The 26,964-nt window shown below is 31.7% G+C and overlaps 1 protein-coding gene and 1 pseudogene across 1 annotated transcript in view; one reads left to right on the top strand and one right to left on the bottom strand.

Moving 5' to 3' along the window:
- LOC118197176 (doublecortin domain-containing protein 2-like) overlaps positions 1–19,710 on the bottom strand; it is a 34,724-nt gene extending 15,014 nt beyond the window's left edge. Inside the window, exons 1-4 of the mRNA XM_085807344.1 lie at positions 18,975–19,710; positions 12,924–12,975; positions 12,716–12,771; positions 9,761–9,886 (exon numbers count right to left, since the gene is read on the bottom strand). Of these exons, the coding sequence (XP_085663470.1) occupies positions 9,761–9,886; positions 12,716–12,771; positions 12,924–12,975; positions 18,975–19,351 (611 nt within the window). The 5' untranslated portion in view covers positions 19,352–19,710. The remainder of the gene's footprint in view (positions 1–9,760; positions 9,887–12,715; positions 12,772–12,923; positions 12,976–18,974) is intronic.
- A 4,397-nt stretch (positions 19,711–24,107) lies between these two features.
- On the top strand, positions 24,108–25,315 carry LOC146993148 (uncharacterized; annotated as a pseudogene).
- Positions 25,316–26,964: the final 1,649 nt, after the last annotated feature.

Raw genomic sequence — 26,964 nt, 5'->3', positions numbered from 1 at the left:
CATGAGTTAGTATACATTTGAGCTTACTGTTTTGTGCTCTTACTAGTAGCAAAATAGCTGTAACTATAATGTGCAGCAAGAACAGATAATGAAAGATTTATTACTTATTAAATTAATTTTTGCTAAGGAAGAAATATAAACTTCTTCTTCAGCAAAATAAGTAAACTTTACAATTTTTCTAAAACTTACATTTTAAAATTAGATTACGGTAGACTTTTGCTAAGAACCAATACAGGATTCACAAAGAACCTGTTGGTGGTACTTCAGTTTCTATTTGCCAAATGCTAATTCTGTAATACCGGTCTTCCTAATAGTATTTTTTAGAAATACATGCTAATTTGAAATAAATTTTGAAGCTTCAAAAGTTTCCTTCAGATGACAATGTTAATGTTTAACAGCCGATATGATATTTCACATACACCATTACTAAGGCAATTGCTTCCTCCCTTTGAAACAGAAAATGGGATTTCTTCTTCCATTTGCAACAAAACCTTAATTATTATAACATTCGTCATTTTGCCAGCAATATTATAAAAATAACATTTTTAACTTTTCCCTTCCATTACATTTCAAATGTATAAAAATAGCTGTTTAGCAGTTCAATACAACAGTAGAAAGTTAGTCAAATTCTGATGATTTCAGTGTAAGTAACTTTAATGTTATCTTTTTAAAAGAATGATACAAATATAACTGACAGAAAATTTTGTTGTGATGTAGTCTGGATATTAGTTTATAATATTCAACAAGTACAAATAAACTAAGCTCATTTAAAACATGCAGTGTCAAGAATTAAAATAAATCAGAAGGGGGCTTTAACCTGCTTATTTAAAAAGATGTGAATTCGAGCTTTGTGCATTTTTATAAGGAAATAAATTTAAGCACAATTTTTTTTCACGCCATCTGAAATGAAACAGGCATTTTGAAATAAATAAATAAATAAGTACATAAATTGAGAAGGCTGTCTATAGAAAATTGTTAAAGATGACTTTACCTCATTAAAAAATGACTCTGACAGAATTTAGAATTTCAGCGAATGGAAAACTGCTGTTTTGTCTTATTTAGTGTGTAAACAAATATGTACATGATCAACTGAATGTTTTTTCATACACTCTACTGTTGAATAATTTGATAATCATAAGCTATGAGTCTAATTTAATAGAATTTTTATGTGTTCATGTAGGATTCACAAAATTAGGTGAATAATTTGCAGTTTGATTCACATCTTTGAGACTAGGCTCTTCGGCTGCAACTAATAGCCTTTAGGCTACTGAAGACAGAATTAATATCATACCTAAACAAAAGTAATTCAACCATCTTATTACTAGAAAGTAAAATAATAGTTAAATCCTAATTAAAAATCACTATTGAAAATGCAGCAATGAAAAGAATGGCATGAAAAGTAACGAAGTATGATAACTGCCAAATAGATCAAAAGGTGGCTACATGCAGAAAAACTAGTATTGTGTAAAAGCAATGTACCAGATAACAATTATTAGAACTTCAAAGATATATTTTATTCACTGGTATTGCATGAGCACAAGCTTATCTCTTGTCATTTTTACTCCTGCGACTGAAGAAGGACTAAAAATTTCTAAAAATTAACACTCAGTAGTTGTTTTGTACTATTATAAGTCCCAATAGCTGTAAGGAATACATTAATTTTTACATTTTTGTGTTGTATCTTGTGTCCACAGTAAGAATTTATGAAAGAGTATAACTTGCCTTAACAACCAAAGATAACACATAAGGATGAATAGTTAGTTACAAATAATTAAATTAGGTAGTTAGATAACCTTAGCTGTTACAGATTTACATGGTCACTATTAATTTCTTTAAAAAACATTTACATTTCATACTAATAACAGTCCCATATATTTTAAAGACTAGAGACATCTTATTTTGGTTTCACTAACAGCTTTATGTTGATTCTTTTTTATATGTCTCGTTTTGTCATGTGCTACTCTCCTGTAGTCCAGAAGTTTAGCTAATAGTATGCAGATTTATACATTAAAAGCTGCAAAACAATGTATGTTTTACAGCAAAAAAACAAACAACACTTCATAGCAAGATAATATGTATGCGGCTTTTATAATTTGAAAATTATTTAGACATTTTAGCTAATTTATATCAATTTCCTCCAATTTAAAATCTTTTTTAAGTTGATTTGTAATAATAATTTTTTGTTTATTTGTAATTATTAATAAAGAAACTAATATTCTCACTAGTTTCTGCTCCATTTCAAAACTTGTTAATGTTTCAACAATATACTTTTGAAGAACAATTTCTTTCTCTTTAAGTACCCAGTTTCTTCTTGAATAAGTTTCCTCTTCACTTCAGAATTTTTGGATTTAATAAAAGATTATTGTCATTCAAAAAACTGCATGCATTTAGAATGCATAGAGCAAACTGCTAATTTTATTTCTTTAGTAATATTAGCAGTGAGAAGAAATATGAAATTATATATGGTGAGAACAGCTGCTTGAGCCAATGTGGAGAATTTTTAGAATTTATTGAAGCACTGAGCAATAAAATCTAGGGATGGCAAAATTTTTAGACTTTATAACAGGCACTGGGCAGCATAATTTGGGGGCAACAAAAATTTTAGAATTTACAGTGGCACAGCAGAATTTAGGATCTACAGAGATTGTATCAGGTGGCAAAATGTGCCTTGTGTTTAGTGCACTGAGGCATGCAATTGAATATTTTAAATTGTCAGTTTTCAATTTCCCTAATAATGGAAAAATTCTATCTGCCCATGTAACTGGATTAGAACCATTTTTGCAATTTTCAATGCTAGTGACAGTGAAAAGAAGAGAAAATGAAAAAAAGCTAAATATGTTAAAATAAACACTTTTATGATCAATAGTAAAAAATTCAAATAATTATGTTTTCATTATTCTTCAAAAATTTCCGAAAAAATAAATAATTCATCAAATTTCCTGCAAAATACATCCATTATTTGTTACATGATGACATTTTTCATTTTGTCATATTTTTCTGGAATTATCTGGAACCACAGATCTACAAATCTTGCCTCTAAATTAAGGTCTAAAATCCAAAAGGAAAAATCTCTTCCAATTTTGTAAGAGCAAAAAACCAGAATATTTTTGGTAAAAAAAAAAAAAAAAAAAAAAAATAATCAGAGAAGAAAAGGGAATTTTATGAAGAAAACTGATGCACCTTTGAATATGCCAAGCTAGAAAAAAGCTCTTATCATGAAAGCATATAAAAGAAGACCAATGAAATTAATTTTAAGATTATTACACAGTACAAAGTCTTTAATACAGAATGATCTATAATCCGGACCTCAAAGCTAGAAACTTTCTGTGCATGCGTAGCGTTTACACATGCGCATAATGACCTTCTACATTCCTTTCTGTTTGCGTCTTACTCAGTATTTTAAAAATTACTTTATCTATTACCTATAAATTTTAAGAAAAAAATCTAAGAGTTGTCTGTTTTTAATAAACTTGGATTGCATTCCATTTTCGGCTATTTAAGCTATCAAACCTTTGGTCATTAGTCCGTAAACTAATAATGAATGATAAACCATTTGCAAGGTACCTGCCAAGACAGGCATACTTCATGTGAAGATTTTCTAAACGGAATTCGTATTTACTTCTTATTTTGTTCTTACTTTACTAGCAATTATTCACTTTTACTCATGATTGTTCCTTTGATATAACTTCTTCCATTAAAATCATTAAATAAAAAGCTTCATATTCATAAAAAATTCTGTTTCTTTCTTCCTAAATGGCTGATTATTTTTTACCCCTTTTCAATTACATTATACCTTTTTTTTAAATATAATTAGATTGTTAAGTCAGAACTGAAACAGAGCTCAGTATGTAGTAATCCTTAATCCTTAGGTGAACTTCAAATTTAAGTCACTAAAGAACAAACATACATTTTAACCCTTTGACGTGCGGTGGTCGCGCCCTGGAACCACCAATTTTCGAATTTTTTTCTCCTCTTACTTCGGAAATTTATGAGTGAAAATAAATTGATTATTGATCTTTGATCTCTAAATAACACAAAATGACTACAGAATCATACATGTTTTAGGTCTTAGTACTACAAATCGGATACCTTTTAAAATTCATTTTCAATGAGACAAAATAACTTACTTTTATTAATATAAACAACTTTAAATTTCAAAAGTTATTCATTGCACATCATGATTTCTATCATAAACAATAAAAAATAGCAATAATTAAACTGCATATATAAAAAAACCCCTCTATATGTATGGCATTTGCTTTGTGGTTTCAGGGCGCGACCACAGCCCCACTAGAGCATTGTGTCACAATGCTCTAGAAACTTGGTGGTCGTGCCTTGAAACTACTGCTCTTTACAATGGCATTTGCTTGCTTCTCAAATAGGAATGTTTATTTTTACCCGGATATAGATAAGGGGTTTTGAAATCCCTTATCTATATCTTATATATTACTTATATATGTTTAGTAATTATTTTATTACTAAACATATATAAGTTTAGTAATTATGTTTAGTAATTATTTTATTACTAAACAATACACGCACCTGCCCAGTAAAAAGGTCTTTCTTTTCCGGAAACTTTTCTCTGACCTCAACACACTTGCTCCCCAAGCTAGTATTGTGATTTTATAAATTATTTCCTGTGGTTTAAATTTAATGTAAATATACTTTGCTATAATTAAAAATAGAAATCGCGTAAAGTTTTATTTAAATTAAAAATATTTTCTGAATATTTTGAGATGAAATACGAATAAAATAAGTATGAATGGGAAATGAATGATCCGTACCAAAGCCAAAAAGACCAAGCCATCCCCCCCTCATTAACATAAAAAAACCACAAATGTCATGTGCCAGATGAAGAGAAACTAAATAACGCTGGACATAAACCGGGGAAATTTAGATCCAATCAGTGTACATTTTGTAGCACAAGGAAGAAACATCATGGAAGATACATGTGCGAAACATGCAATGTGGGTCTATGCATGTACTAAAAAGACAAAACATGCTTTGAATAGTGTCACAAAAAATATTTGTTCTTTGAAATTAAAAAAAAAAAAAAAAAAAAAAAAAAAAACACTGAGTCTTTTTTTTAATCCTTATTTTACTGAGTTTTTTAATCCATGTAGCCAAACGTCCTTACTATGTAGATACTTATATTTTCACTGCTACAGAAAAATTACATAAACGTTTATTTTTAAATTTTTTCTGACGATTTAGTTTGTAAAATAATGTAAAATATATATATTATGCAATTCTTACATGCATTTGTTTTAAAAAATTCATAAATTTCGTCATTTATTAAAAACATGCACGGGAAAAGGTAAGTTTTTCCCCCTACTACCTAGGTAAGTTTCAAAGTTCTAGACGCGCAGTGGTTTCACAGTACGACCACCACCCACAAAACAATGAGCAAGAGTAGATTTTTTTAATTCATATATTATTTGTCTCTAGGATCATAATATTCAATTTCTAGAGTTTTTAAGTTAAAAAAATTATAAAAATAATATCGTGTGCGTCAAAGGGTTAAGGAAGATACATAAAGATCATAATGCAGCAGCCACAAGAAAAGCTGAATACACAGCTTTAATATAATAATTCCACCATTTTTTATTTTTATGTTAAGTGAAACTTCAATTTGATTTAAAACCTTAAAATAACATAATGAAACATAACTTTAATAAAATTTGTTTGCTAGTTTGGAGACACTTAGGCATGGAACAAATGGCATGTATTTCTGATAAGCCAGTTTGATATCTGGGTATGGTTATGAACAAAACCAAAATTTGATTTATTGTCTTCTAAAAAATGACTATAATCCAGTTATACAGTACAAAGTCCAAAATCCGCACTCGTTGGGACTTCGGCAATTTCGGATTTGGGATTTGTCCGGATATTAGATCATCAGTTTAAATCTAGTAAGATGGCATGTAAAAATTACAAAATTAAAAATATGAAATCGTGATTTATGAAATAATGAAGTATTTATGATCTACAGGGTATCAAAATTTACAAAAAAAAGCTTAATATTTATTATTTGTTTACCTTATTAAACATTTCTTTCAATATAAGTTGTTAAAGTTACATCGTTTTTTGGTGCTAATACTTTAATTCTACTATACTATTTAGACAGACATAATCTCTTGTTCAGTTACATTGTTGAAGTCCTGCAACTGCTGTATCGTGAACTCTGACTAACTTCTCAGCCGAAATTTTTTCGTTTTCAGTAACTTCACTGTCACTTTCTTCACTATCGGTCTTTTCTGGATCTAGAACCATACTACAGATTTTGCCATTCATTAATTGATTGATGATTGAGATGCATTGTCATCACAACGGAAAACTTCTTTTATATCATCTTCATCTATTACTGCTTCTCCACATTTTTTTACAAAATCCATTAATTGGAAAATTTCACCTTTGTTTTGATATATCCGAAATTCTTTAAAATGTGCGGCTATCATCATCAAATTTAGCTATTATTCACTATACATATTTGGCTATGCATCATGAGCTTGGCGACTAACGACAAGTTGTTCTGTTAACATTTATCTTGCTTCTATCGCACATTGAGACAATTAAGCTTGAATTGTTTTAGTTTAGTTATTTATTATATTTATTATATTTAGTGTCGAAGTGAAATTAAGAATCGGGACTCTCCAGATGTTTTATTATGCGCGGAGGAGGGGAAAATAAAATGTGCATGGGTAAAGCCTACCAGAAAAACGTTGTTGATGGTTTTGAGGTCCGGAATTTAGATCATTCCAGATAATGGACGTCCGGATTTTGGACTTTGTACTGTATAGCAATTTCACTGCATTGCAGTGAAGAACTGAAAATAAAATTTGATATATTGTTTTCTAAAATACATATGACTATGATTTCATTATACAGTCTAGTTATAGTTTTAGCCACTCGCTAGCTTAAATTTTGGTCCATGTCTGCAAAAATTTTAGGTACAAATAATGTTTCATGTTTAAATCAGCCTCTTTTGATTGTTTGTTACATTTTTAGCATTCATGACCATTTTAGAATACTTAGAAACTGCAGCTTGCTCCTTTGTACATTAAAATAAGATGTTCCCTTCCTATAACTTCTTTCTCGAAACTATTTGGAACCAATTTATTGGCCTTTGTCATAAAGTCATTTTATTCTTTTGAAATTACTTCATCCAGGAAAGTGACCAAAAATTTTAGTTTGCTGTAAACCCACCTCATGCTTATTAAAGATCCCAATAAGCAACATAAAAATTCCAACATGATATCAAAGTGAATGCTGCAATAACATATGAATAGTTGAAACATCTATTTAAGAATCAATCTTTATGAAAATTGAGACAGTTTCCACTTAATTAGGATCAGATACTATACACAGCAATAAACATGAGTTGTATTTTTACAAAAATGCTTATTGTTCGATTCAACTTAAAGGGATGCTGCAGTACAATTAGAATATGACAATTACAATGCATCTGTTTAAGTGCAATAATATATATTTTTAATATTTTCATTCAGTTTTTGGGAAAATAAATACCTGACATAACTTTGGAGGTATTACATTAGAAGTAACAGTTTAAAGAATTACAGAAAATTATAACTAATATATTAACAGTAGACAGATAAATTATGCTATGTTTTATTTAGTTATTCTCTGCTATGCATTTCCTAAGTGAAGGAAATTTCATCTTGTGTTTGAATTCTTAGAATTCATTTTTGACATACAGTGCTTGCCAATAGTATTAAAAAATAGTTATAATGATTTTCAAATACTTAACTTTTGAGACCAAAATATTTTTAATTTACATATTGAAAAATTATAATTCAGTAACTTGTAAAGTTTGTTTACACTGCGAATGCCTATATAATTACAGAACAAAAATCACAATCAGGTAAGTGCAATAATTATTTGAACTGTAGAAGTGGCAGGTATGAAAAATGCAATAACTAATTGCACTTAAAATTATTTTCCTTTATAGAACATATGTTGGTAGTATGCACATACATCACACAATATATCAGAAATAAATGCTTAAACATATCAATCTTAGAAAGCAATAAAAATCTTCAATCGTATACTTTTATCAAAACAGCAGTACATGACTGGATACAGCAATTGTATAATCAAAATAGCAGTAACAAACGCAGAAATAAAATAAACAGATGTAAATGAAAAAATAAAATTAACAAATAAGAAAATGTGACAGGCCATGCACATATTTTGCTACCAGATAAAATTTGATCACAGAATAAGCAAGAGTGGAAAATGATCAGTTTTACTATTAGCTATACTTCGTTGCCAACAGTGTGTAAGTACTGGCCATGGATTATGTGCTTGCTATGCTGCTGCAATGGAATTTACCAAAACTAAAATAGAATACAAGCTCTTCAGAAGTCTTCACACCATTGAATAACACTTGAACTCAGATGATTAAATTAATTACTGGTAAATATTATATGAGGATAAACACTAAAGATCATAATAAACAAAGTTTGTGATTAGACTAATGAAAAATGATATTAAATATCGTTTATTAGAAGTGAAGTGAGGATTGACAATAGTACAAAGCTCGTTAAAATTATTTCCAAATTTTACCGAAGCATGAACATTAATACACATGGATGTGAGTGAATTTAGTAAGAAACTTCTCATTTACGATTTTATTCTTACTATAATTAGTCTTGCATTGTATTTTTTTATTTGAAAGCTTATTGCGTGAGTTTGTGATTTTCACATAGAGTTTAATGAACACTAAGTTAACATCAAATTCTGCAATAAATTCAAAACATCTTCATGACACTTGCGAAATGATGAAACACGTTTGCAGAAAGCATTGCTAAGGAAGTATGCAGCATAATGAATGATTTAAGTAATTTAAAGATGACTGATGAAGCTAGTTCAGGATGAAATTCAATGGAAGCTACACACACTTATATAGCCTATGTCTGCAAAACAGTACGTTCAAAATGTTTACTAAAAATTGATCAAGATTTTATTAACCATTGTGACATTTCAGTTGGACACTGTAATCATAATTTTAATCGTAAAGTTAAAATGCATAAAACTGCACTGCAGATTATCCTATGTTTGTGGATTCAAGATAAAAAAGACTACTGTATTGCTGTCTGTAAAAACTTTTAGACTGCAAAACAAGAGTAGCTGCATGTGCAGTCTTCACAATGAACTAAATAATTTTCTAAGATCGTAAAAGATGCAACAACTTAGGTTAAAATTTTCATATTAATAAATCTTTTTAAGCATCAAGAGGAATTTCATTGGAAATTTTTATCATATGTATGGACAATGAATAGGTCATACATCTTGGAAGTGCTGCGATGTCTGTCAGAAATAGTCCAGAGAAAAAAGTCACAACAGTGTAGATGTAAATCCTTCTTCCTCCAAACATGATAATACTACTCCCAGATACTTTGTTTTTCATTGAAAAGTTTCCACTAAAATGGAAACAAACATATTTCCCTGGCGTCATGTTTTCTGTTTTCTCTTGCATGTACAAATTTTTATTTTTCAGGATCAACTGTTATTCCCCCCCCCTCAGTATAAAGTATAATATTTTGAATTATGATTTGCATTAAATAATTATCACTTGCATTACAGTAGTATTCAGCTTAGGTCACAGTTATCCTGAATAACTAAAGTTCTACTGAATTTTGAAAGTAACAAGTTCTAAAAACATATTCAGAAACATTTTCAACAGACTTTCTATTTGCAAGAAACATTATTACTTAACTTTTAAAAGAATGCACCATACCTCTTCACAGAATTACAGTTCATATCATTGCTAATTTTCTTATATACAGAATCCCAGGTTTCAAGGTCTTGCACAGAAAAACTCACTTTATTCGCCTGCATTTTGAAATTACCATTCAGGTATAAACTTGAAGGATAAAGAGAAAAAAAATTAGTTTTCCATAGCCTTTAAATCTGAAAATTATTTCAAATTTTTTAAAAAGAGATTATACAGGCTTTTATTAATATTTCCGTGATCATAAAATTACTTTAAAAATAATCTATAACTCACTGTCTTAACAACATCAGTATTTGTTCATATTAAGTCATAGCAAACAATAATTATTAAGTAATTAGAGCATATAGGAGAGCAAAAGTAGAAAACAATGAGAAAAACTTACAAATTATGGGCATCAAATTTTACAATGCATTAAAAACACAAATGAAATTATCCATTATTACAATGTAATTGTTGACAGATGAATTCTAAAAATATAAAAATGTTTCAGAGTAAATTATCTGAGTATGCTATTTAGCAAAGGCCAAACAGAAATTATTAACTTCATTTCATGTTTCACAAACTGTTCACTTTATACAGAAAACTTGGAACACACGTTTCTAACAGCAGAATTTTTTATTTCTATTTTTCTGGTGTTAATAAGGAAAGGGCTTGCATTTATATAATGAAAAATTATTTAAAGGGATACATGGTGACCTTTGGAAAGGTATCCCACAAGAGATAACTGAAAAATGTAAGAAGAAATTAGTTTAATACACCTACAAAGAACAGTTAAGATGCACTAATACATTTTCCTGGGTTATTTGATAACATACGTTCAACTGCCCTCTAGCAACTTAAAACTTCTGCATGTATACTGCACACTTAATTTAACAAGCCGGTGAGCTACGGACATACAAAATAAAATTTGTTCAGCATCAGGAAATAGTCTTTGCATGCAAGCTATTACCCTTCATCAAATCTAAAATGACATATGCAGAATATAATTGTGTATATATAACACAAAGAAATAGTAAAATATAGGCACAGCCAGATTATCACTAATTTTTTAAAATTTAATTTGACTATTTTACAACTTTACACAATAATTTAGAATAATCTTCATTGCTATTAAATGATGACACATATTAACATCTCAAGCTAACAATAAACAGAACATTTTACTTAAAAATTTTTGATAGGTTACAAAAGCATCAGTTAGTACAAAAAGAGATAATTAAACTCCTTATTCACAATATTTTTCCAATGCAAGAAAGAAGCATTTCCTTAATTTCATATTCAGTTAAAGCAAAATCAGTCCACTTACTACACATTTCAATAACAAATATTTTTCAAGCAATACAGAGCTGCTAAATTTGTAATGATGTATTACATTATGGTATATACTTTAACATAAAAAGGTAGTTAAATTTGCCTTCATTTATTACCGTCAACACTACCAAATATCAAGCTGATATATCAAGTATCTAAATACTTTGAACGATCTAATCATTTTGTGAGTCGAAAGAATATTTTCCAGCTATCAAGCTATATAGTAGTCTTTACTCAAAAATTCACATCATTATGTCCAAAATTAAAGTAAATATGGAAGGAATTAACAAGCAATGTTCATTCACCAAGTAATATATGCCATAAAAATATTTTAGCAGAAAAAACTTTACTTATTAGAAATAATTTAACGAAATTTTAACAGAAGAAAGGAATAATTAAAATTTACTTTTGTTAATCTGTTCAACTCAGAATACAAAGATTGCTAAATTTCTGCACATATACTTTCAGTAATGGCTGGATTCTGCAAGAAAAATATTTGGAACAAGGCATCAAAATTTACTTCAAGCCCACAGCATTTTAGTTTCTCTTCCTAAATGCAAAGAATATCATGACCATATCAGTGGAAATAATAGCAATAAGTAAATGAGCTATAAAGCAGTGTCAGGACAAGCACTTTGTGAGCCACAAATGGCATAAGTCAAGCTTTGTTGCTAAGCAATCAAACATTTGCTACATCACAGAAACTGGTATAAGGATTTTATCCAAATGTTTTAACTGTTCAACTAACTTTATGTCAACCTGGTATAAGAAACAACCAATAACAGTGAAGGAAATACAATTGGCATTCAGTTGATGAGTTACATGCACATTCACACATGAAATTAAATATCCCTGACTGGCTATGCTTTAAACCCTGTTCCACAGGTATGAACAGTGTTAATGATTTTTATGCCTTAGATCTATGACAATAATGATGACTATTATGTGGATGCTTCCTTATGATCCAGTTTGAACTGCAGAAAAGCATATGCCACTGCATCTTCATCACATAACTTTTGTTGACCTAAGTATAAAGATGTTAATATTGTGTTCTTTTTCTTTCACATAACTTTCTACAAGAAATTCATTTTTTCTTAATTCTCTCCAAATGCACAACAATTCTGTTGGTGCAAAAATGCCTTTTTGTTATAAAATACACTAGATGTTTCACTGATACTGCAAGCATTTTCTGCTTCGGTTATTTTAATTTTGATTAAACACAGTCCTTTACCTTATGCACGTTATAAATATCCATTTCATTCAAATTAAAGATATACATCAGTTTTACAAAAAAATTTATTCCTTTTACATTAAAAATATAGAAAGAATATAATGATATAAAAGAAGTTAATTATAAAACAGAAATAAGTATAACTATGCTAATCTGAATATGAATTAATTGAAAAGAAAGAAATCAGCAGCAGAAAACTTAATACCATAATCATTACTGAAGAAACATGGAAAAATACTTTAAATAAATAATAATAAAAAATAACTCTTCCCCCAAAAAGTAATAAAAAATTACTTTGCTTTTACATAGATGTGCAAGAAAGGTAATAAATGTCTTATCATAAACAGAGCATCTAATATTACCAGTTCATAAACATTAATAACTGATATATTGATAATAAAATATAAACTATTTACTTGATGGATAAAGTGGTATGGCACAATGATTTGGCTTTTGATACCTTGGATTTGTTCTGTTAAAATAAAATGTATTTTTTAATCATTGGTTGATGCAGCAACTAGAAAATAACAGGTAGTTTAAAAATCAACTTTTATATAACTATAAGATTTTTGAATTAATTTATACCTGAAATAAGCATTACATTAGCATTTAAAAACAACTTACTTTGGGTTTTACTCCAGTTCTTTTAGTTTTTTTCCCTCCAAAATCAATATACCTTAAAAAATGCAATATAAATTGGAATAAGTATTAAATAGATGCATGAATAATGATTTGAAAAAATAACATGAAAAACAGGTCAGTGGCATAGCGAGAGGGGGACAAGGGATCTGTCATGCCCCTGCGCCAATTGCAGAGTCCAAATGCCAAATGGTCCTCAAGACTAACAAAATTTTCCAGAAAATTTCAATTTTTATTTTGATTGCTTTCTGGGAAATATGTTTTAAATCAATGATTATTGTAATATAACTAATTATTTCCTTTCTTGGTTTGTCTGATGAAATATTTTATATACACTCTTTTGCAAAAAAATTGAAGCACCATGAAGGAAGTGGTTGTTTTTGATGAAATTGAACATGTGTATAGCTCATATACAGATAATAAAATAAAAAAATCAAGGTCATAGTACCTGTTCACGGCTCACAATCACCCATGAGTGTTCAAATTAATAGTTGGTCTAACCGCCCCTGGCAGCAATATATGCTCGAATTCGTCCAGCCAAGGAGTGGTAGAGGTTCCTAATGTCATCCTGTGACACATTCTGCCAGGCATTCATCAGTTGTCGCTCCAGATCTGCGATATTTTGTGGTGCCCACCATGTCCCAGACATGCTCGAGTGGTGAAAGGTTTGGTGACCTTGCTGGCCAAAGAAGCGTATCAACCACATGGAGATAGTCCAGAGATATGTGGGTGGTATTTGACCTGGCATTATCTTGTAGGAAAATGGCCCCAGGATGACGTGCCATGAAGCGTAACGCAACTGGCCGCAGGATGGTATCGACATATTGTTGAGCTGTTAAAATTGTACGGAGGACAACTAAAGATGACCTGCTCTCATAAGAAATAGCACCCCACACCATCACACCGAAGTTTATTGCCTGTATGCCTATACAAAGCCTGAATGGGATTGCTGGCTCTATCCTCTCCAGACACGAACACAGTGGTCATCTGCTTCAAGAGTGAAGCAGGATTCATCGCTGAACACTATACGAAGCCAGTCTGATGGCAGCCATGATGATCGGCTGCGACACCACTCCAGACGACTCCGCTGATGTTGTGGGGTCAAAGGCAAACATCTTAAAGGCCTCTGTGAGCATAACATTGCCTCAGACAAGCGTCATGAGATGGTGGACGGTACCATGGGAGATATAGACGTGGCTGTAGTGCGTTGAATAGTCAACAATGATACCGTTGGGGCGGTTTGGGCCTGGTGAACAATCATCCTATCTTGCTTCCCATTTGTACTCCTTGGCCTTCCAGAGCCTTTATTTCATTGGCAATTTCCTTGTTGCAACCACTATTGCCAACATCTTTGAACAATCATCCTATCTTGCTTCCCATTTGTACTCCTTGGACTTCCAGAGACTTTATTTCATTGGCAATTTCCTTGTTGCATCCATTATTGCCAACATCTTTGCACAGCAATGTCTGTACGCTGCAGGTGGCGGCCTATTGCTCGATATGACCACCCAGCTTCACGCAACCCTACAATGTGACCACGTTCGAAGTCATTTAGTTGTTTGTAAGGTTTTTGATATTGTTGTAATGGCATCTTTAGTTGCTTCTTTACGGAATTACAATGGCAGCAACAAAAAAAGATAAATTTTACGCCTTTGTTACTGGTTTTATACTTTGCAAATTGTGCACTAGAAATGTGCACTATGATCACAATTCCTGTTCATTTACCTTGAAACTTTTGATCATTTGCATGTTCGATCAAGATGTTTTTGCATACCAAATTTTGTCACGATTTCAAAAGTCCTTCTTGGTGCTTCTAATTTTTTGCAAAAGAATGTATGTTTATATGATATATGTTTACAGTATTATGATATATGTTTACATTTATATATCAAATATTTCCCTATGTAAAACGTTCTTTCTTTCTGAATACTTTATTTTTCTAAAATAGTGAAATATTTTTATTTTTTTAAATGAAATGCAAGCACAGCTCAAACTTTTTATTTCAAAATGATGACAAATAATGCACTGCAGTCTTTTATTACATTATATGCCCTTCGATCTTGAAATATTATTTATTTGGCCACTAAACTATATTAATCAAATACAGTCAAAAGTCGTTAATCCAGACTCGTCGGGACTTTAGCGATTCCGGATTATAGATCATCAGTTTAAATCTGGTAAGATGGCATACAGAAATTATAAAATTAAAAATATGAAACCGTAATTTATGAAATAAAGAACAATTATGATCTAAAGGGTATCAAAATTTACAAAAAAAAAAAAAAGCTTAATATTTATTTGTTTACTTTATTAAAATTTCTTTCAATGTAAGTTGTTTAAGTTGCTTCGTTTTTTATGTGATAATACTTTCTCTTTAATTCTATAAAAAGACATAATTTCTTGTTCAGTTACAAAGTTCCGCTGTTCAAGTCCTATAATTGCTGTGTCGAAAATACCGACTAATTTGTCAATTGAAATTCTTTCGTTATGTCACTTTCTTCGCTATGGGAAGCGAATTATAATGACGAGGAATTTGATTTAAATCATATCAAAGACGGAGTACATTGAGATGAAATACTACATTTAGTAAGGAATTATATGCCAAATAAAATAAAACATCTGCCCTGAAGATAAGGATAGTGCTGACAGATCAACTTCCAGTTCATTGTGCGCCGCGACATTCCCCCCCCCCCACAGAATTGATAAACAGATTTCGGAATGGTTAGATAAACAAACCCATTATCCTTTATCCATTTTTTGCAGCAATTCCACTTTTTGTTTAATGAACTTCGAAACATACTTTCGCTTTGTAGATCCTTTACATATTAGTAAATATATATCAGAAATTCTATTTGACATAATCGAAAGTTCAAGCTTACTTTCATAAAATTGCTCTAACAGTCTGCAAAAAATAATAAGCCGGATCCAATTCGAAGATTAAGGAACAACGCAATCTGCAACATTAACTGAATTAGATAATTTTAGCTTAGCTTATACCATCCATTATACATTAAAAGCGCATTCGTAAACATATTTTGTGCATGTGCCCAAGCATATTTGCAGCCGTAAAGGTCTTACGCGCATGCGTCAACACGACGCATGCACAGAAAGTTTGTAGCTTTGAGGTCCGGATTATGGGTGTCCGAATTAACGACTTTTGACTGTAGTAAGTCACATCAAAAGAAATTAATATTATGGACTTTTATTTGGCTTGACTCCTGATATCAATCATCAAGAACAAATGTTGCAAGTCTTTAGGTATGTAAATATTGAATTTACAAGCAAAAAAGTGATACTTTTCCGTTTTGCCGGCGCAAACGATAAAGTCGGCAATAATGGTACAACTGACGCCAAACGAAATATCTTCACTGGTAACCTTTTACGCTTCATTTTCGAAAGAAGTCGCAGCCATTTCTTATCAGATTGAGTGTTTCTTTCAATACTGGCATACAATTACAAAGAATTTTTACAAAAGATAGTTAAATTTTATAACCTAAGACCATTTGCGGTAATTAAGTCAATTAGGATGCAATCACACCGCTCACCCGAAGGCAAAAGTATAGGAAAGGCAAAATTAAGGGTTAAATTAGTCAATTCTAATGAGAATGCACTAGCGAAGTAAAGCACTGCAGTTTTACATAATTTCTGAGTAAGCTATTCGTATGAATTGAAATAATTCTTGCATTTAAACTTGTATTCAAAATTAAGATTTAACTGAAAATTAATGTAGATAATTACTGAGAGAATTATATTTTTGTAGCCTAGTTTACGTGAGATGTGATCTCTTTGGGTCACGTGATACAAACTGGCGAATCAGGATGTTGAACTATGAAAGCATAGTAAATTCTTAAATTAATGTCTTTTTACAAATTTATTGGCTTTTTTTTTTTCAAAATTTTAAATCATATTAATATGTTTATGCCTTCAAAATAAAAAATTCTTAGAGCTAAAATTTTTCTATGTTTATACTGTATGCTGTCGCCAACAAAGTGTGCTTTGCAAGATTTGTGCTGGCGAAACGGAAAAGTACTAAAATAGTTTCTATCAAAGGATCTTTTGGGGGATTTATTGAGGTACATGCTACAGATGCAGCCTCAATTGAAAATATAATTTAGAAAAATTAAATTCTGATCAGATTTCATTAACAGACATTACAATGGGAATTAAAAAATGCTTTAAAGAAAACTGTTAAACATGAATCTGAAACAAAACAGAGTGCCAGAGCACAAGCGGTTAGTGTTACTCTCAATGGACCAGAAGAACTAGTAAAACTACTAAAAAAATTAGCAGAGGCCAGTTCTGCCCAAGTGATACCAGAAGTGAAGCTACAATTTTATTGCAAAATACACTGAAATTAAATTTCATAATTTAAGTCCATTTCTGGCATGAAATCTTGAGGAGAACTAATCCTACGCAGCTCAGATTAAAAGATCCTAAAATGAGTTTTAGAGAAGCACTGCATGACCATGAATTATTAACAACTGAACTTGCAGAAATTCGAGACAAGATCTTTGAAAAGATAATATCTCTTTGCAAAAAATTGGGTATTGATGAAACAATCTGTGTTAGAAGACAACAAAATATGCTCAGAGAATAGGCTAGAGTTATTGGCCTTTCCACAGAAAGTGAAATTTCTTGCGTTATGAAAAGCATTCTTGATCATCTGCAGCAGGAAATAAGTATAAGATTTAGACAACTAAGTGATCTTAATTCCAAATTTGGATATTTATTGAACACTGAAAATTTATTAAACAAGAATAATGTTGATAATGATCTTGAAAAGAATTGTAAAAACTTAAGTGAATTTTATTATACAGTCTTTAATGGAACCGAACTATAGGTTGAAATATTTTGCTCAAAACAGTTAGAGGATATTATATTTTTGGATATAACTGTGGATGAGGAAATGTTTTGGTGATCAATATATTATGTATAGGTGTTGTAAGATATAAGAAAAGAAAAAGGAGCAATGAACAAGGAATAATTATTTTTTTTTTTGGTCGAAATGTGTTGGTAAACAAAAAATGTATAATTTATGCATATTATACAAATAAACAAAAAATGTGTTTTCTCAGATACAAATGAGTCTCAATAAGGGGTATGATTTCTGTAATGCACATAGCCCAAGAAGGAGAAGGAAAATGCCAGGTGGTTTGCTGGACAGAAGTAATTAAAAAAAAAAAAAAAAAAGAAAAAAGTAGAGAGGAGGAACGAGAAGACCAGTGGGGCAAAGGGAACTCTTGACCCTGGATGTCGGACTGGACGGTCCGATTTTTTTTTTTTTTTTTTGTGGCTGAAGGGCCATCGCCATTTTTTTTTGTTATGCACAGATTATTTTTTCATCTGGCGGAGACTTATCTATTCATGCTTGTACCTATAATGTATAATAATCAAGAATTTACTTATTAAAGTTTATTGTTAAACCAAACAATAAAAAGGTGTCATCTATGCATCGATCGACAGTAACATGTGTGAAGGAACTGAACCCCCACGCTACGGATAATACAAAAATTCTTATTTCCATCAGCACGACTACGGCAGTCAACTACATATACTATGAAACATTTATACACAATATAGCCTCTTCTGAAGTGATGATTTAATAATTCATAAATATATGTATAAGACTACGAGAAAATATAGTTTTTTAATGCTAATATACGAAACTTAGAATATTCTAGTGGCAAATCTGCACTCCTGTAAGTAGCAGCATTAACACAACTCCATATATGTAAATTGAATTTATATAAAAATAAATAGATACTACGGAAATATTACTATGATCTGTACCCAGTATTACTAACTACATTACGGATAACAGTGCTATGATCTGACTATAGATCATAGCACTGTTATCCGTAATGTAGTATCCGTAATGTTACATAGTAGTATCATGATACTATACTACTATGTAAGATGATCAGCTTGGATTCCAGTAAATATAAAGACTTTAAATAAAAACTGATCTAAATAGCAAGCTGAAATAAAATAACTTAATTTAAATTTTTATTATAATCTCTGAAAACATTATCTTACCCGGATTCTAATTTTTTGAATCGTTCATTACCAGCAACAACATACTTTTGTTTAGGAACCAGATCATCTAAGCTGAGAATTGAATGTCCATTCACAGGCGTGTAAATATTTCGAACAGCACCAAAACTAGGTTGGAGACGTTCTGTTAGATAGTTCAAGAACATTTCAAAATTACGATAGTACTTAGTATTTACAAGGCATCTATAACCAGAAAAATGTTCGTCTCCGTTGACAAAAATCTGAATCCATTTAGCTTCAGGAAAATTCATCATATTTCCATTCTGATGCACATAATCATTGTTTTTCAGATGACTAATGCGACTTTTTGACGACCGAGTTACAAGTTTGCCTTTCACTTTTAAATTTTGACTAGACATGATGATTTTCTATGATACATCATACAATCGTCTACGAAATTTAGAATAACCATAACTATCTCTAAGCCGGTTTGGGCAAAATTTTGACATCGTTTCCCCTTCACTGATTATTCAGTCCTCGATCGGTTACAAGCATCGTTACCATAGCAACGAAAAATTTGTGCATGATAAAATTGTTACATTTAAGGGAAAATGAAATATTCAGGAATAGTTAGTAATTTACTGATATTACAGACTCCATAGAAGTTCCTTTTCGGACTTTAAAATTCATTATTATTATTAAACCGAATATATAACTCATAACAGTTGCGCGCTCAAAAAATTGATTTCATTAGCGGTAAACTGTTGCCAAATTACTCTAAGAATTTATCCGTCAACCTTTTCACGAAGAATGTGAAGAGGAGAATCGTGCATTAATAAATAAACTGATTTACACATTCCTTCTTGAGGTGAACAATAAATAGAACTGTTTTTTTAGGAGCTCAGTCTTTCTGACATCCTTGTTGTTTTCACAAACATATAATTTTTGTTCTGTTCGTAATAAATGCTTAAATATGCTTGTTTACTAATCAGCTGTAAATTATTCTTCATAACCTGTAACCCTAAATCAGAAATATGAGCACATTTGCTTGTCTTCGTTCTTATTATCCTTCTGATTAAAAATGCCTTGTTATGTCTCTAGAAAAGTACGGAGACTATAGCTTGAAAACTGTGGTTATCATTTGCAAGAGAGTAAGTGTCTTTTTACGACATCAAAATATTTAATATTTGTAACCTTTACAACAACGGGAGCCTTACTAGTAGGTAGAGACAGTGCGCTAGGAAAAAGAGCAACCAGAAAATATCTCTTAACAGAAGAAAACGAACCAGGGCACTGGTTTGTGACGTCACGAGTAGTTGTCTGAGTCGAAACCCCGACTAAGCAACAAAACAAAATACGCTACGCGAAGTGGCTAATCGCACCGAAGGTGCGAATAGATAAAAGGCTATTCACACCAAGGAGGTTCTTGATTCACACCACTTTGATTCACTCCTTGACACACCACCTACGTTCGCGCATGCGCACAATCAGCCCAGGTATTAGCATTTTACTCCGATTTCCGTAAGGCAGGCAGTATAGCGAGAGCGAAGGTTGTTAACCCTAACTCAGCAAGCCCCCCATAACACAAGACATCCTCAGGATATCCTATTTAAGTCCCAATGTCTCGGGAAACACTTAGGATATCCCAAGGATATTGATTCTCAGATATCCTGAGGACTTCTTAAGTCAACATCCTGAGGATATCTTGTTCAAGTCTCAGTGTCCCGGGATATACGAAGATTTCCTGAGGATGTTGATTTTCAGATATCCTGAGGACTTCGTAAATCAACATCTTAAGATTGTCCTGTTCAAGTTGTAATGTCCCGGGATATAAGATCTCCTGAGGATGTTGTTTCTCAGATGTCTTCAGCACTTACTTCTTATGGAAGGTGATATCTGAAAATATTATAGTGAAGTAACCTTGTACCACACGCAAGTCAAATTATAAGAATCGAAATCTTACGCTATGGATATTCTGCATATAAGAATTTAATTGTTATGCTTACACTTATTTTTGTCTTGTATATGTTGGCTGTAAGTAAAACTCAAAATATTTTCAAATTTTTGTTGTTCTTTCACAATGCCTAGTGATCAGAGCACTTTCTTACAAATAATAGGGACGCGTTTTCAATCGCTTTGAGTTTCATATTCAAAGTGTGTTTAAGATTAAATTCTAATTGCTACATAATATATTTTGCAAACATTATTTTAGATATTTTGCTAATATCTTTGAATCCAAATATTATTTACGTTACAGGTTCGCTCAGAAAATCTTTCACGAAGACATTTATCCTATGAACAGAGGGGCATGATGTACTATGCTTTAAGTAAATAATTCTTTAGGCTGCAGAGAATTAAACCGCTAAACTCTGGTAGTTCGACAGGATTCAGATCCTGGGAAATGAACAGGCTGCATGAGAGTTTTCATGTATAGCGTATAAACGAGCCAATCTCTCTTAAAGTAGTTACTAAAGATAAGTAAAGTCGTTAGTAAAGACATTCATTTCCTTTGTTAGACTGCCCTCTAGTGTTTTGCCACAGATCCTTAAATCAGGATAATCAATTTAAAAAAAAAAAAATTCCGATGACCGGTACTAGCCGTTAGAGGCAAAGGCCACTTAGGCCGGAAGCGGTGATCACTTTATTATGAGAGTAATAGATGGGCCATCGTTGTCTCCTATGAGGGTATCGACAATTTACATCCATGCCTTCTCCGGCATTCGAACTTGGGCCCTTCGGTACGGCAATCAGTCACTAACCACTTTCCCGTCTCTGCGGCACTAATTAGAAATAATGCCGCATTAAGTTGCTTGGAAATATGGCGCAATGTGGGGTATTAAGGCATGGCTGAACCATGCACTTATTTAATCAAGTTATAAAAGTATTCTATTAAATTCATCGAAGATTTTAGAGCAAAACTTATTACTGAAAGGGTTTAGATCCAAAAATAATCCCATTAGCTAGTTCTTGACATAGAAATAACTATAGTTTGAAACTGCAAAATAAAAAAATACTTTTTGATCGCTTACACTATTATATTAGTAATGAATGATGTTTATTTCTGTGCAGTAATAGTAACAAGAATTTTATTTAATCCACGAAATTTTTGTTTACAGACGCAGTTAAAAACTAATCCGTACGAGGTTTAACTTGCTTTAATTTGAATTTATAAATAGAAGAATAATTTTATTGGACAAAAAAATTCATTGCAGTTTCTTCGTTCATTTTCTGGTAAGTTCTAATGAGAATTAGTCTTTCAAAGCGACTGAGGTAAGAAGTAACTTATTTTTTACCTCTAGGTAATAGAATGAGGGTTAAGAATGGGAAGAAATAACCCTATATATAATATAAATAAGTTCTTACCCTTCTCAAACCTCCAGAGTCGTAGCTAGGCTTTTCAGCGACCAGGGACAACTGAAGATTTCGCGCCCCCTACTGCTTGCCAAGGATGGAAAATATTTAATTCTAAAATGTCGTAATATCAGTTTGGCGCCCCTTGGATTCTGCGCCCGGGGACAGGTGCCCCCCTTGCCCCCCTCTAGTTACGCCCCTGCAAACCTCACAAAACTCAGAGAGCTCTTTAACCATACAAATATCCGGTCTTTGCTAAACAAAGCGCGAAAAAATATATCCAGTACTCTTCAATCTTATACGTTACGCACATGACTCCTCATAATTTAACAATAATTACTACTTTATTAATTTATTTGTGACATCCAGAAGAAGCAGTAAACACATTTCTTCAAGGGAAATAACACAAAGTAAAATGTTGTTATGAAAACTCAAAATTAGATAACGGATTAAATAGGTGTTCAAACTTTAAATTAAAAAGATTTAATTTTTAAATTAAACGCATTCTTTAAACTCAGCAATTTTATTACTTTATTTTGTACTATAAATAACAATTGAAGTTGAAAATCTTAAATCTTTGTTTCCAAATTACTATCAATTTTCTTAAAACTGCGACACAACTTTTCTTTGCTTTTGAGAAACCGAGCTTTGCTCAGAATGTAACACCTCTAAGCACTTTTTCTGTAGCCGAGTCCCCAAGAAGATTTCTCTTTTGTTAACGGTTTTATTAGATTACGGCAAAGCACTCGAGGGCTATTTGCCTTAAGGAAGGGATAGCCTTTGTGGAGTACTTTCTAAAGGAAACTGGCTCGTATACACGTTACACATGGGGAAAACCACGAAAGCGCCCATGCAGCCAGCCCGTTCGCGGGATTCGAACCTCGGACCGAACTACCAGTGTTCAGCGACGTTACCGCTCGGCCGCTGGTGGGCCTTTTGTTAACGTGGCAGATTTGTGTGTCAGACTTTCCCTTTTTCGTATTCCCCTACAAGGGAAACATCCCTTTACGACAAGGGACGCAGAATACCACCAAGGGTGTTAACTGCTCCGTAATAGTGATATCCTTGAAGAACCGCACAAAGTGGAAAAGTACACGTACTTACTTTCTGATTTTTAGAATTCAGCTATTCTGCTGAAGAATTGCCGTTGTTCCAAATTCTGTTCCAGTTAAGAACTGACTTCACAAACAAGCGTTACATTGAAAGAGTTCGAAAAGTAAGTTTAAAAATTTTCCTTTATTCTACAAAAATGATCAGAACTAAAAAAAATTATCTTATCTATCTAAAAGACGGATTTATAGGAGAATAAATCAACGTATATTATCGGATTCGTCAGAAGATGAAGTAGCATTTAATTATGTAAAAAAGCCTTTGCCGAATTTTCGCACTAGAACATATTCCTTAAGTTCGATTTCAAACTGTGATTCGGAATATGAAATTCATATACCTTGCACTTCGAGCTATAACACTTGTTTTGAAGTTGGTAAGACAGGTACTGAATCTATTTCATTCGAACAGAAAAGGCAAATGAAATTCGGCTTAGAAAATCAAATTAAAAAATTGCGTAGCCTTCAAATTTTGCCTCAGTTATCGTGTATAGAAATAGCAATAAATATTGATGGTTTATCCATATTTTTCAAATCAAATAATAGTTTACTTTGCCCGATTTTGGTGAATTCTACTAGAAAAGCATTTATCGTGGGTGCATATTAGAGCAGTTCAAAACCAAAAGATTATGAATTTTTAAAAGAATTTACCGAGGAAATTGTGAAATTATCTAATGAAGGTATTAACTTCGGAAATGAAAATAAAATAAAATTTTCTATGAAATATATTATATGTGACGCGTCAGCAAAATCATATATTTTGTGTACTAAAGGTCATACTTGATATTGAAGTTGTTCGAAGTGCAATATTGTTGTTAAGTTTTAGAGACATAGGGCATTTTTTGGAAGCAGGAAAGATGAAAAATTAACAAAGCCTTCGTTGGGAATCGAAACGCGGACCTCTGGAATACTGGCCCAGTGTGCAGACCACCACACCAAGAAGGTGCGAGAAATACCATATATACCCCCTTTTAAAGAGCGACTGGAGTTTCTAGGGTACCCAATCACCAAATCCTGGGTGAGGAGAAATCATCATCCATCACCCTTTTAGTTCGAGTGCCACTATGAAGACACTAGGATTTATTTTGGAAGCAGGCAAGATGAAAAATTATCAACCGCCTTCGCCGGGAATCGAACTGTGGACCTCTGGAATACCAGCCTAGTGTGCAGACCACCACACCACGAAGGCATGCCAAGAAGGTGGGGGGAAATACCTTTTAAAGTATGTTAACAATAGGATACGTTCTCCAGGATCCGTTGGTGTACTACGTCAAAATACCGATGTTTATGTCTCAAGAAGAACTGACTTATGACGATTGCCACAACGATTATCCCATTTTAAGGAATATTCCATATATAGGACTAATAAATATTCCGTTAGACTTTATGCTTCTTGTGTGCTTAGGAGTAGTGCAAAAAATTATTACTATTTGGATAGGCGGAGGCAGCTTACAAGCACAATTACCACATAAAAATGTTGAACTAATTTTTAAAAAATTGACCAGTTTTTAAAGCCTTATATACCAATTGAATCTGCAAGAAAACCAAGGACTGTAAAAAAATTGAAACATTGAAAAGCTACAGAATACCGTCAGTTTTTACTGTACACTAGCCCACTTATTTTTTAGCTATATAATTTTAAGCTATATAATCATTTTTTACTACCATATATTTCGATTAGACTTTTATGCAAAATACAGAATTAGACGGCAATTCATGAATACACACAGTCTCAGTTAAATATCTTCGTAGTAAATTTTGTGCTTTATTATGGAACACAGTATATTTCTCATAATGTTCACTGCCCACTGCATATTTGTGAAGATGTAAAATGTTTGGGCCGTTAGATAATTACAGTGCATTTAAATTTGAAAGCTATGTCTCCTATAAAAAATGATTCGAAAATCTTCTGCTCCATTACAGTAAATTGCAAGACAAACTCATGAACTGTTCAATCATATTGTAGCCATCAATAATGATTCAATCAACGTAACTGACTTAAGTTCAGAATTTCAAAATTTACACACATCTGGTCCACTACTTCAAGGTTATTAGAAATGCTTAATTTTATTATTGTGTTTTGAATACAAATTAACTGAAATCAGAACTGAATTCTGGAATGATTTAATTATGAATATATTGAAGAATTCAGTTTTGGGCAATTGAATGGTTAAAAATGATCGTAAGATTTTTAATATTTTAAAGCAAAATTTGCTCTTATAATGTTTGTATTAATAATTCATTTCAAGTCCCTTGCTCAGTTTTAGATATATTTACAAATTATTAAATAAATTGAAATTGAAATTCGAAAAATAAATTGTATAAATAGTCTTAAAATTTCTTATTTTTCCATAGTAACTATAGAGGGAGGATCTGTGACTGTCTCTGGAAAATAAGTAGATTTTAGGTTATCACAACACCTTCACACACTTTCACTGGAATATAAAGAAGATTCCTGGGGATATACTGGGATGTAACATTAAGTAGTTGAGAGTATGTATTTAAGAGGTTAAAGGGATATTGTAACTAATATCTCAGATACTGATAACATCCCATTTGCTGTCGGTTGGACATAGAGAGGATGTTCTAAGGATATACTGGGATGTGACATTAAGCACTCGGGAGGATGAGTTTAGGAGGGAACTGGGATATTACGGGATGTCCTGAGGATGTAGTAAGTAGGACTTTAAATTCTAATAACATCTCACACGCTGTCGATGGGACATAGATAGGATGTTCTTAGGATATAAAGGGATGTGTTTAGGAGGTTAGTGGATATCTCGGGATGTCCTGAGGATATAATAAGTAAGAGTTCAGATCCTAATAATATCCCGTACGCTGTCGTGGGATTTTGTTAGGATGTCCTGAGGATATATTGGGATGTGACATTAAGCACTCGGGAGGATGCGTTTAGGAGGTTCAAGGGATATTCCAGGATGCCCTGAGGATGTGTGCATATCCCGCGAGAAACATCCTCAGGATATCCCAAGGATGTTTTTGTGCTATGTGGGTTGCAAGTAATAATTATCAGCTACAAAGACGAGGTCAATCTTTATACATGATAATGTTCAAGAAATGATTAGATAAAATAGGGATTTAATGCTGTCTATAGCATAGGACTGTCAGAATTTATTATTCAATAAGAAAACTTACTGAAAATTATAATATTCATCACTTTTTCAGTATCCACACATGTTTATAGGTTCAAATGCCATATTTCAAAATCAAAGTTATTTATGAAATAAAACCTAAACTCTGATAAATCATTTGTGTGTGCAAATTTTTAAATCTAAATCTCTTACATTAAATTATTTCCCATCACTTATTTCAATTTAATTTATTAATGTGTTTGTACTAATATTTCAAAGTTCTTTGAAATACTTTTTGTGTCCTGAAAATGCCAAGTATTTCCATAAAAAATAAACAGGCATACAAAATTGGTTAATAACCAATATTATATGATTAATTATTCATTTAATAGTTGATTTAATCGCTTTTAACTTATTTCATGTCTAAATTTTCTACACAAAAATCCCCTGTATAATTTTTATTATCTTTTCTCAAACGAAAATTTT

The sequence above is a fragment of the Stegodyphus dumicola genome, chromosome X1 (genome assembly GCF_044657685.1).
Source record: "Stegodyphus dumicola isolate Sdum_Otavi_A_Nest chromosome X1, ASM4465768v1".
NCBI lineage: Eukaryota > Metazoa > Arthropoda > Arachnida > Araneae > Eresidae > Stegodyphus > Stegodyphus dumicola.
Note: the sequence above shows the minus strand (reverse complement) of the source record. Positions and strands in the feature narration are given on the sequence as shown.